The sequence below is a fragment of the Camelus ferus genome, chromosome 11 (assembly GCF_009834535.1).
Source record: "Camelus ferus isolate YT-003-E chromosome 11, BCGSAC_Cfer_1.0, whole genome shotgun sequence".
Classification (NCBI taxonomy): domain Eukaryota; kingdom Metazoa; phylum Chordata; class Mammalia; order Artiodactyla; family Camelidae; genus Camelus; species Camelus ferus.
This window is the reverse complement of record NC_045706.1, coordinates 42,253,835-42,266,720: the sequence shown is the minus strand read 5'-3', so window position 1 is coordinate 42,266,720 and position 12,886 is coordinate 42,253,835. Positions and strand designations below refer to the sequence as shown.

General features: G+C 40.9%; 1 protein-coding gene and 1 long non-coding RNA gene across 6 annotated transcripts in view; both read left to right on the top strand.

Annotated features, from left to right (window-relative positions):
• The window catches only part of SLC16A9 (solute carrier family 16 member 9), a 46,545-nt gene extending 39,052 nt beyond the window's left edge, over positions 1–7,493 (top strand). For all 5 annotated transcript variants that reach the window (XM_014557303.2, XM_006182356.3, XM_032491457.1 and 2 more), the window contains 2 exons: positions 3,870–4,787; positions 5,348–7,493. In XM_014557303.2, coding sequence (XP_014412789.1) covers positions 3,870–4,787; positions 5,348–5,535 — 1,106 coding nt within the window. In that variant the 3' untranslated portion in view covers positions 5,536–7,493. The remainder of the gene's footprint in view (positions 1–3,869; positions 4,788–5,347) is intronic.
• Positions 7,494–10,761: 3,268 nt separating this feature from the next.
• The window catches only part of LOC116667156, a 51,770-nt gene continuing 49,645 nt past the window's right edge, over positions 10,762–12,886 (top strand). The window contains exon 1 of the long non-coding RNA XR_004323938.1: positions 10,762–10,842. This is a non-coding gene — a long non-coding RNA (uncharacterized LOC116667156). The remainder of the gene's footprint in view (positions 10,843–12,886) is intronic.

Genomic DNA, 12,886 nt, shown 5'->3' with positions numbered 1-12,886 from the left:
ATTGCGGGGTGGAGGCAGGGGTGTAAGTATAAAAGCCTTCTGGACTTATGTGATATTTTAAAGTGGTGTTTCACTTTTCAGGTGGATTTTTTTTTTCTAAGCTATTTAGGGAACTTATCAAAATGCCTGTGGCCAGTATTTTATGTTTGCTTAGGAGATAAAGCTGCCAAGCTTACTGAAAGTTGTAAGTTGACATTGCTACTTGTTAATGGGTGCGTATTCCTGGGAGGTCAGACTTTCAGATAAGCTGAATTACTCCAGTAGTATATCTGGCAACAAGATCCAAACTAATGGCCAACCCAATAGCAACAAAGTGATTCCAGATCAAATTAAATCCATCTGGATATTTACCCAACATGGTGTAAGGAAGCACTGCCAGGTAAGAAATGTGAATCATGGTCTAGGAGGAGGCTGGCTGGAGTCTGAGGACATGGCTAAAGTTGAATTGGAGAAGAAGTAGAAAAAACAGAAGATGGAAGATCCAGAGCAGTTGGAAAGCAGTTTAAAGGACCTGACAGCACCTCCCACAAGTGTGGGAGGGAGTGTGAGAGCAGGTATGGCAGCTTAAAGGACAGTAGGTCCTACCTATACTGTATTTTTTTGTAGAGACACTATAACAAGGTGACAAGCCCAGACCCTGGAGCCAGACCATTTGGTTTTGAATCCTGCCCGTGTCACTCACTAGATGTCGGGTGATGGATAATTTACCTAACTGTTCTGTGAAATGAACTGTTAAGCCTCAGTTTTCTGAACTGTAAAATGGGGGAAATAATAGTACCCATCACATCAGGTTACTGGGACTATTAAAGGAGCATATGTGTAAGGCACAAAGCAAGGGCTCTAAAAGTGTTAGCCCTTATAATTATAACCTAGGTTTCCCTTAATGTTCAAATTTATTTGTACTAAAGTTGTGGGAAAAGGTACACTGAGAGAGCTGCCCTTGCTCTCACTCAGTCTAAAGAGGAGGGCACACTGAATCTAAACAGATTGACTGTGGACAGTCAAGATTTGAATTAAGGAGTTTTCAGTTGCAACACATGAGCTTGAAGCTAGGTGAGGCAAAATTAGGGAGAAGCATGAAGCCCCTGTCTTAGTCTATTCAGGCTGCTATAAAGTGCCATAGACTGAGTGGCTGATAAACAACAGAAATTTATTTCTCACAGTTCTGGAGGCTGGAAGTCTGAGAGCAGTGTGTCAAGGACAGCATGATCAGAGTCCAGTGAGAGCAGTCTTTTAGGTTGCCTGCCGTCTTCTCTCTCTGTCTTCATATAGCAGAAGGGGAGAGGAAGCTCTCTGGGGTTCTCTTTCATAAGGGCACTAATCCCATTCATGAGAGCTCCACCCTATGACATAAGCACCTCCCCAAAGGCCACACCTAATACCATCACACTGAGGGGTAAGATTTCAACTTACGAATTTTAGAGAGATATAAACATTCAGTCTATAGCATTCACCTTCAAGTGAAAGAGGTGATGAGAAAAACAACACTCACAGCAGAATTTTTTTTTAAACTGAAAAAAAGAAACTCAAAATCAAAATACTTGAAATATTGTGACCTAGTTGAAAGAAACAAGGGCATGAAAAAAGATTTTGGGGAAACGATCTTACTCCCCGGTAAACAGGGGTTGATAAGCTAATGCCCATGGGCCAAATCTGGTCTACTACCTCATTTTGGACTGCTCATGAACTAAGAATGATTTTTACATTTTTGTATGGTTGAAAAAAATCAAAAGAATTTCATGCACGTGAAAATTATGTGAAATTAAAATTTCAGTGTCCATAAATAAAGCTTTATTGGAACACAACCATACTTCATGATTCTTCTCTGGCTTTTTTCACCCATCAAGAGCAGAGTTGAGCATTTGTGACAGAGATTATGTGGCCCTCTATGCCTTAATTATTTCCTCCATAGCCCTTAATAGAAAAAGTCTGTTGACCCCTGGTCTTAATAAGCTAAGTCAAAGCATGAATATATCTCTTACTGTTTCAGGTTCCCCGAACATCAATTAGTATTTTTCCTTTTTGTGATAACATATACTTTAGACATGCACAGAAGCATAATGAGTGCTTTATTTCACTTTTTCCTTTACATTGATGATTTTTAAATTAGGGTTCTCTTTTTCAAGATTAAAAATTATAGTTTTACAGTTTACACAGTTCTGTAAGAGAGCTCTAATTACTCTGCATTGCCCTGAAGTAATTCCTGCATCTTTCTAAGCCGTGACTGCGTTCTCATGGGATATGGGCTGAAGAAACTAGGGTCCAGTGTGGTATTTGATTTTACTGCCCTGTCATATACTTAGCATATCATAGATGTTTGGTAAATAAGTGCTGAATTGCTTTGATTTGTTTCTCTTATAGTTCATGATATTGACAGATAAACTTGGTTGGTGAGCAATGGGGAATTTTTAATTTTCTCAACTTAAGGTCAAAATATAGAACTTTCAAAACACGAAGCCTATTTTTAAGTATCTAATCATATGGCACTTTGTTAGAATTTCTTAAAAGAAATGATGTTTGAGAAGAATATGAATTAGTAGTGAAGGAATGCTAATGCAGTCCGGAAGTATACCAGATGGTCCTGTTTTCAGTTATCTTGGTTTGTTTTCTGAAGTGCTTTTAGCTTTTGAAGTATGTGCCACTTTTACAAAGATAAAGAAGGATTCAATTTGTCTACTTTTATTACTTCTCAATAGTCAGCAAAGAGATACTTTCTTAGTAGCCACAAAAAGATACTATTCTAGCTGCTGTTACATTGATGTGATGATTAACATTTGCAAGTGAAGACTTTTTTTCTTTGGGGATGAAGGAGTTTAAATATGTTAGGAAGGGACAATTATGATACCAAAAAGTTTTCTTACAACTCTAAGAGCCATTTTGTTATTTGTAAGAATTTTTTGATGGATTTTTACCATAAGCTTGGTATCCTGTTGAGTTTATGATGTAATTTGGTACAGACCATTTTAAAAATATGATCAGCCTTTTTAGACTGGTTTTTTAAATTACAGATCTATTACTTATTTACTGTTTTTTTTCACATGGCACTTGTCAGTGATATTTAAATTTTAAAATAATTTTAAAAAATTGAAATCAGAACCATATAAGAATACTGCAAATTGATTGGGCTGATGTAACCTGCCATTCTATTGGTGTTTAGTGTGATCTGTGCTTAAAAAATGGAATATTTAGTGTTGCACAAATGTGCAAACCAGGCATGCTTTGTAGTTTTCATACCCTATCAAATTCGTTTTACCCTTCTCATAGTTTATTAATATCAACCATTCATTCTGGTGATTCAGCAATAGATTTGAGCTATTAAACTACTATAAATATCCCAAACTAAAATATATCCTTCGTCTCAAAAAATAAAAGTAGACAATTTTTTTTTTCTGAAAAGAATCTATATATAGCATGGAGCCTCTAAGTACAAAAAAAAAAGTAGTTGCATAAGGTATTAGTTAGAAATATGGGCTCCTGGATTAAGACTGATTGAGTGTGAATCCTACTTACGCCAATTGTAGCTTACTGATCTGTGGCAAATTTCTCCACCTTCCCAGCCCTTGGTCACTTCATTTATGGATTGGGAATAATAATAGGACCCATCCAATAGGATCATTATAAGGATGAAACAAGGTCATGCAACGTAAAGTGTTTAACACAGTGTCTGAACTACAATGCTAATCTAAAAAATAAATCTGTCAGTATTATTGTTGTTACTATCATTATTTTCAATATTCTTGTTGTGATTTTTGAACGCACACATCAATGCCAGTGTAAAAAAGAAGTCGAATTCTAATACTAATCTTGCTTGTCCTGAGAGCCTCAAGTGATAAGAGATTAAGATTAAACAGTTCTCATTTCCTTTTTAGGTTCAAGTGTTGGACTTTTTATATATGCTGCTCTCCAGAGACTGCTGATTGAGTTCTATGGACTGGATGGATGCCTACTGATTGTGGGTGCTTTAGCTTTAAATATATTAGCCTGTGGCAGTCTGATGAGACCCCTCCGGTCCTCTGATCGCCCCTTGCCTGAAAAAACAGCCCTGGAAAATGTGCCAGATAGATATTTGGTTTACAATGAAAAAGAAAAGAACCTGGAAGAAAATATAAACATTCTTGAAAAGAGCTACCGGGGTGATGAAACATGCAAGAGCACTTTGGCCAATGGTGACTGCAAACAGGAGAGTCTCCTTCATAAAAACCCAACAACAATGGCTCACACAAAAGAAACTGAAACATACAAAAAGAAAGTTGCAGAACGGACTTATTTTTGCAAACAGCTGGCCAAGAGGAAATGGCAATTATATAAAAACTACTGCGAAGAAACTGTGACTCTTTTTAAAAACAAAGTATTTTCAGCACTCTTTATTGCCATCTTTCTTTTTGACATTGGAGGGTTTCCACCTTCGTTACTTATGGAAGATGTAGCAAGGAGTTCAAATGTGAAAGAGGAAGACTTTACTATGCCTCTTATTTCCATTATTGGCATTATGACAGCAGTTGGTAAACTCATTTTAGGGATACTGGCTGACTTCAAGTGGATTAATACCTTGTATCTTTATGTAGCTACCTTAATAATCATGAGCCTGGCCTTGTGTGCAATTCCATTTGCCAAAAGTTATGTCACACTGGCAATACTTTCTGGGATCGTAGGGTTTCTTACTGGTAATTGGTCCATCTTTCCGTATGTGACCACGAAGACTGTAGGAATTGAAAAATTAGCCCATGCTTATGGGATATTAATGTTCTTTGCTGGACTTGGAAATAGCCTTGGACCACCGATTGTTGGTAAGATATTTATCTTTTTAAAATATGATTTTCTTTTAATTTATTTTTGTGTTTATTTATTTATTTATTTTTAATGGAGGTTCTGGGGATTGAACCCAGGACCTTATGCATGTTAAGCACACACTCTACCACTGAGCTTTACCCTACCCTCTACCCAAGATATTTATCTTAAAGTCAGCCCATTTCACTGCTCTTCTTTGTAACATCTCTGGGCATAGGAGTTCAGGTTGTAATAATAGCACAGATTTACACAAAATAAATCTGCATGGAATGTGTCCTGGTCATGATTTATTCAAAATCACTTTGATGGAGTTGGAAAAGCCAATATACTTGCTCAGGAATTTGTGTTCATTCTTTATTTGGGAGAAACCCAAAATTCCTTTTTATCCTTGTCCAACTATTTGAGAAATTCTCCTCTTCTAACTCCTCCCAGTAGTCCACTTTGGGAGTAGACTGGGTAATATATATCCTAATCTGAACTGTATATAAGTTGAGGAAATTAGAGTATTCATATTCATAGTGTGTCTATTAAGCTCACTTTTTTCTTACTCTCTTTTCAGGTTGGTTTTTTGACTGGACCCAGACCTATGACATTGCATTTTATTTTAGTGGCTTCTGTGTCCTGCTGGGAGGTTTCATTCTGCTGCTGGCAGCATTGCCTTCCTGGGATACATGCAACAAGCAAGTTCCCAAGCCAGCTCCAACCACCTTTTTGTACAAAGTTGCCTCTAATTCCTCTAATGTTTAGAGGAATATTAGAAGGCACTATAGACTGTTTTCTCATAGCAAAATTTCACTGTGGCTGATATGAATGAATTTTTTTTTTTACATATCCTATTCTCTATGTACTGTATATGCAGCCTTTATCTCCTTTTTTTTTCTCCTTTTCCCTTTTTCCAAAAAGTGGGCCTATTCTGTTTTACTATTATTCATTAATTCTTGACATTGTGAAACTTTTGGCCAGCCTCAGAGGGCTTTCTCCATGTAAAGAAATATAATTTCTCTGCAGATTCCATTAGTTCCATTGCAAGGCAGCCAGAAGGGACTCTTCTGCTTTAAAACTGATGCAAGCAGCATGATGAGATATGTGTGAAGGCCACTAGGGACTAAATCACTCTCTTCTCTCTGTTAGACTAGCTAGTAAATAGACTTTGAGCCAGTCAGGAAATGAAAGTGGTTACTAAAAGAATAGCAGTGGAACAAACTGATCATTTTTAAAAATGATATTTTAAATCATAGTCACCAGTTTTCATTATTCTGTTTACTTTTGATGAAGCACCCATATGTTTGGTGCCCACTGAGTATAACATCCTTTCAATTCCTAAGGTGTTTGCTGAGATGCAGGCAATCTCCAGGCAGAGGAGTAGTCACTGTAGCCTTTCTTCATGGTTGGCTGCTATAACCTCACTCATTTTTGTCAGCATCCATTCAGCTTATGTTTCCCAAGAAGTGCTGATGTTACCTGTTTCCAAATTGGAAATGTATATTTAAACCATTCCGTTCTGGCAAATGGGAAACATCCATTTGCTTTGGGCACAGTGGGGATGAATTGCATCTTCACGAAGCATTTGTGTGCTACTATCAGATTTTACCACTGTCAAATTTTAATTCAAGAACAAAACTAAACAGTGTGTGTGTGTGTGTGTGTGTGTGCGCGCGCGCGCGCGTGCGCGCGGGTGCGCGATGCGTGATGCTGAGTCTGTGTGTGACATGGGAAGGGAAAAATGCAATAAGAAGTTGATACCCTGATTCAACTTTATTTAAGCTTAAGAAAAATGTTCTAAGAAGAAAAATCAACATTTATTAAATGGACATGTTTCTAAAGAAATGTTTTTTAAACTTTGGTATGCATCAGAATCTTCTATAGATCCTTTAAAAAATGTGGTTGCCTGAGTACCACTAGTAGAGATTTTAATTTTGTAGTCTAGACTGTGGGCTAGGCATCTCTATTTTTTAATGAACCCTTTAGGTGGTTCTGAGAGTACAATCTGAGTTGAGAATGACTATTTTAAGACTGGCAATAGAGAACCATTTCTTGTCTTAAATAAAAAACAACTACCCCCTCCCCCCCCCCCCGCCAATAAACCATGGAGGTGAGGGGTTTTTAATGAATAGACAAGTTTGGTTCTTTAAATAGGAGGCACTCTTCCCATTGTGCCAAAATTGTCTTTTCATTTCTTTTGAAATATGTTAAGATTATTTTATATTCCTATGCTGCCTTTCTTTGAAGGCTCCTGAAGCACTTTATAAGCATGAATCCCCACCACACCTCAGTGAGGTAGGTCAATAGTGCTTTTCTATGCAGTAAACCTGGAGTATGGGGAATTTCATAACTGAGTGAATCCTACTCAGTACCGCAATAATGGGACTCCAAAGCGCCTTGACTTCTGCTCCACACTCAGATGTCTGGAAAGTTTTCTGTACCTCATTCTTTAGTCACTGTCAAGGTTAGTAAGTAAAATATAAGTGACATTCAAAAAAAAATTAAACTAAATGTTTTTGTATTAAAAGTTCTTTTTTGCCAGTATCACGTTCAGGAAATCCACTAACCTTTTCTTAACTTTTATGATGTCCCACTTTCATCAATGCTGATAACTGTCCAAGTGCACCTTCACCATGTCTATGAATGTCATCCAGTGTGTGCATTATCTGTTGTCTAGGGAATGAGTTTCAGTTCACAATAAAAGATTTTTTGTTTGTTTTGCATCGGTTTGGTTGCTTTTTCTTTTCCTAGCCAGTCCCCCTTCCCCCAAATTACACTGACACTTCACTTGAATGTAAAAAGCTAAATTATTTGATTTCACTTCAGATTCAGAATCTGGTGATTGGACATTAGCATATTCAAAAGTCAGTTTGCTAAGCTATTTTGTCCATTGCCTTCCAAAAAGATAAAATGTTAGTCCAACAGAATCCTTTTGAGGAAAGGGGGACAGATTCCCCTTTGAGATTCTTAATACTGATCTTGCTAATCATTAATGGAATTCTTGGTATGTCCCAAGCACATTGTATTATTCATCCCTCATAACAGCCCTGTAAAGTGAGGATTATGATCCTCATGGTATGGTATAGGACATGATTGTCATGATATGGACCACATAGACAAGTAATTAACTGAGGCAAAAGGAGAAAGTTTCTGGCAAACTCTTTGATTTCTAACATAGCTAGGAAATGGGGCCTAGCTGAGATGATTGCTGGAGAGCCAATCCTTTAGTGAAAAGAGAAGTCATGTTTATATAAATAATTACTCATGACTTGCTTACTTCCTAGGCATGTAAAAAATCCATTTAATAATGAGATGTTATTGATTAGAATATAATCTTTCTTTTGTGACTCAGAAGATACTTCTTGGCATTCCAAGTGCCTGGGGCTGAGCTGGGGAAATGTATGAAATAAGAAAATTTGTTAGGGACCCTCTTCTCTGACTTTAACCCTCCTCCCTTTCTGCCTCCTGCCCCCTCACCCTCCCCACCCCACCATCCCTCTCTCTGATGAGCCTCCTTGGAGCCAGTTGGTGATCTGATTTTCTCTAGGGTGACTATGGCTTCAAGGGAGAAGGTTCAGGCATAAACTTTTAAAGGCCCCATGAGGAACAATTCCCAAGAATCAGGAGTTCCTTCACTGGGAGGTTATGACCGAGTCTTGTGTCTATGGTCTTGTGCTGGCCGGAAAGTCCCGTGACTTCAGATAACTTCAGCTTCTAGCCATCATTCTAGGATTATCTCAACTCAGGACGTTACAGGAAAAGAAGAGCTCTGTTTTGAATAAAATAAAAGAAGGTCTCCTTTTTTCTTTCACTTAGAAGGACTATTATATTGAACACATAAAATACACCATTTACATTAGCAGCCCCTTACAATTTCTGCTTCATTAGTAGCAATCTTGGGACCTTTCACTCTCCAGTCAATTGTGTCTGAAGAATGCCAGTAAGGAGTTTAAGCACAATCAGTTACAATGATCAAAGATCTAGGAATACATGGACAATATAAGGAAAGATAGTGGACATACTTATTAAGGTTGTGATTACTGGCTTCAAATCCTAGCCCGGTTCCTGTGGTTGACAGATTGTCAGCAAATTATTTAGCATCTCAAAGCCTGTTTCCTCATTTGTCATACACATCATAGGGCGATTGTGGGAGTTAAATAAGATAACCCACGTATATACCTGGCACACGTTCAGTCTATATCTGCTATTATTATTTTTGTTGTCATCATTCTTTAGCGAGTACCCGGGGGAAGTATCAAGTGTTCTCCGGGCACAGGTGTGGGGTAAATGTTTGCATCTGAGGGCCTCATTTAGAAGGAGAGTAATGAGCCTCTGTTATCTCTACCTTGTACAGCTGTCACAGCTCCTGCCCCTCAAGCATGTTCTTGTCAAAAATCTTTTCTCCTTAGGGGTTCATGACTCAGTACATTTTTCTGAAATTGCCATTCAGAAGCTCTGACACAAAACCCAACAAAATCCATGCTGTTCCTCCACAAATCAAATAGAATCAACTTTGTAAATTGGTTTGCTCTGGGAATTTCAACTTTTATTTTTTTTCCTTAAGAACTTGTCACCCAAGCTGCTTGGAAGGTGGGAGTGAAATGGGGCAAAGCAAATGCTCCCGTTTGTTTATGGAGCACTAATTGGCTTCAGCTCAGGGCCCTTACCTCACTGCCTCCCCAACATGCCTTTGAGATGTGCCCTTGATGCAGTGTTAATTCCTTGCCAGGTCTTCTGGGATTCTATTTCCAGCAGGTCTCAGTCACCTTGGTTGTTTTTTTACTATATGCATTCCTTGTCCTAAAGCGTTATTTATTTTCTCTCCCTTCAAAAACAAAAAGGTATACGTTTTTAAAAATGTCATCAGTTTTTTCTAAGTGCCAGTCGAAAGCCTTTGGTAAACAGCATGTTTTCGAAAAAGAATAACTGTGGTTAGCGTGCTGAGCTGTGGTAGGTCACCTTAAAACTCCATAGCCACAGAGATATGCCTGTTTTTCCTTCCCGGAAATGTTCCCAGTGTGATAGGGCGAGTTGTTATTCCTCCAACTTAGTTCTGAAAAAACTCCCAAATAGCTACAGCTGTAATAGGGCATTTCTAAAACTAGCCCAGTTGACTCTAGCATCCTAAGAACAAAGGAGACCAGGTAGGACTATATCAACCTCCAAGGAATGATGGACCAGGGTCAGCAGCTCATTTGCATACAGTCGCTAAGGCTGCTGGGAGGGTGTTATTTGGGAAAGTCCTGAGACAAGATCCCCTCCTGAGGGAAGTGCATCTCCCTAAAGGTCATGTGTGAACAAGGGCCAGGTGGAGGAATCATCTGAGGCCAATGACAGTGCCATGGTGCACACAGAGGAGGGATGAGCTCCGGTTCCTGGACAGAAATGTAGACTGTACATTTGTTTGATGAAATGGGACCTTCCTCTGCTCAAGATTGAAAATGACTATAATTTCCAAGGGGCATTTTAGCAGTCACTAGCTGAGAGTCACAGGCAGGGACAAGAACCCCATGCCTTGTTCTCAAAGCCCTGGAAGGTGGTGTGAATCAAGGAAAGGTGACAACAGAAGCGTCAAGGAGCCCCAGCAGCCTCCTCTGACGGGACTAGGAACAGATGTCCCAAGGATACATGAGAGAAAGTGTGTGTGTGAGAGAGAGAGGGAGAGCGAGAGGGAGAGGGAGAGAGAGATTGGGGGCTGGATGTGTCTTCGTTATCTCAGCACACAGCCCACGGAAGCAGCTGCTATGAAACATCACAGGAAGACTTTGTTTCAAGAAATGGGGCAGCCCAGTCTTTTCAGAAAGACCTGCATTTAGGCAAGAGGAAGATTCCTTTCCGCTGGGCTTCTTCAGGGAGTTGGCGGCAGCCGTCCTTTGCGGGTTATTAGCATTGCCTGAGAGGGATTCGCCTAACCCCGCCCTCCTCAGGGAACGTCGGGAAGGGGGCGGGCTCTCAGCAGAGAGGCGGCGCCAGCTGAGAGCCCGTGAGCTGTGGGGGCGGCCCTGTGAGCAGGCGCGCGCCCCCAGGAAATCCGGCGCGACGCGGAGGGCGGCCGTCACTCCCTGGGGCCTGGTAAGTTGGACGGCAAGGACAAGTGGAGACGAGAACATAGTGTGGCATGGCAGGGCGGCGAGGGGAAGAGTGGGATGTGGGGTCCCACAAAGCCGGCTTTGACCGCCTAGCTCCCCAGTTACTGTCTCACCAGATGGGTCATCTTGGGTTCGTTAAACTCCATGAGCTCAGTTTTTGTTAGTGGTGAACTGAATTGTCGGAAGGTTTATGAATATAGACAGCACTGAGTTCCCAAGAAGGCGAGTCTTTCACGTGGGAGCCTTGGAGCACGGTTCTTCAGAGGAAGTGGGCCTGAAATCCCCGGAGTTCCCTCCGTTAGCGCTCAAGTGTTACTCAGCACAGATTCCTCTGATGGGCAGTACTGTTACTACCTTCTGGGAAACAACTTCTGTCGGGAAAGCAAGAGGGAGGGGCCCGAGGAACAGGGTGGGGGGTGGGCGGGGCGGCTGCCCCGCACAAGGGAGCGGTTGTCTGGGCCGGGCTCTGCCCTTGGTGGCTGTGTGACCTGGAGCAAGTCATTCTGGCTGGTGCCGCCCTTTCCACCGGCCTTCCCTCGCCTGTATCCTGATACTGAACTTCCCCGCTGAGCTGGGGCTGTTGTGCCAGGAGTGTGAAGGGGCTGCCCGGAAAACACTTCAGAAGAAGAAACACTACTTAATTTTAATATGTGTGAAGTGTGCAGTGTGTCGTAGTTTCTAAAAAACTAGAAATTACTCTTATGCTCCCATGAGTGGTATCTTAGTGAACCCCAATATCATAAAAGAAGTATATGGCAAAATAGTAGATACAGAATATATATGGTAGATTGGATTCTTGTCTCACCTGGTTATTTTTGAGCTGTTGTTCTGCAAACAATTGTGTGTGTGTGTGTGTGTGTGGTGGGGGGAGGGAGGGGTGGTTGTTATCAGTACCAGGACCTGTCCTAGATGCTAGAAATACAAGAATAATTAAGAAAGCCTCTTGCCTTGAGGAGTTAATGGTTTAATAGGAGCAACAAATCCAATTAAGTATAAATGCAGAAACCACTATTAAAAACTTACTTGTCAATTTATGTATCCATTCAACAGATTTTTATTTAGTACACACCATGTGCCAGGCACACAGGCATTGAGGTAATGGTGATGAACAGGACGGACATAGTCCTTGTGTTCACGATGATTTCTTAAAGCACAAATTGGATCCCATGGTACTCTAGTATTTGTTTTCAGATCAGTTTTCTCTGTGAGATTGTCCTGGGGGGGGAGAAAAGGTATCTGTGTTTGTTGTTATAGTGGATGGTGGTGTGCATCCAGATATCCCTGCAGGACCCTGGCGCTCACTCCCTCAGGGGCCAAGCAGGATTGGCTGCTGAGGGCTCACAGCTGAGTTGCACTCTGGTCGCTGCCTTCAGCTAAAGAGATGACACCCCCTCCTCATGGGAAGCCAGACTCCAATGACCCTGGTCTCAATGACTGATGAAGGGACTCTTTGATCAATTGGGACAACTCTGAAGTGCCATCGTAGTTGTAGAACTTTCTGTAGGAGCCGAGACCTCTGTTGCAATTACATCACAGCTCAACTTTTCCTACTGCCCACCTGCTTTCCCTGCTCTCTTACTGGTGTTTTTCTGGAAAGTGCTGTCTAATGAACTTCCAGGAAACCTGACTGAAGACTCCTGCGATCCTGATACAGTAGGATAATTCCCTGCATGCAGGCTCATCAGAGCAGAGGGGGAAGGGAGCCATCTTTCTTGAGGGCCTATATGTGCCCAGTATTGTTTCAGACACTTCCCAACCATCTCTTGTCCTAAGTTCCAAAGACTTTGGCAAAGATTGGATGTCATCAGGCAAGACTGGCTGCTTGACTATCAAGATGCCACAAAGATGCCTTTTAACTTGGTCCATTTAAGGTCTGGGTTTCTCTTGGCAGGTCCAGATTCTTCACTTCTTATTCCCCCAACACATACTAACTGAGAACCTACTATGTGTCAGGCACTCTCCCAGGTACCAAGGATGTTACTGTGAGCAAGGTAGACAAGGCTCTGGACCTTTTTGAGCTTGTCAGG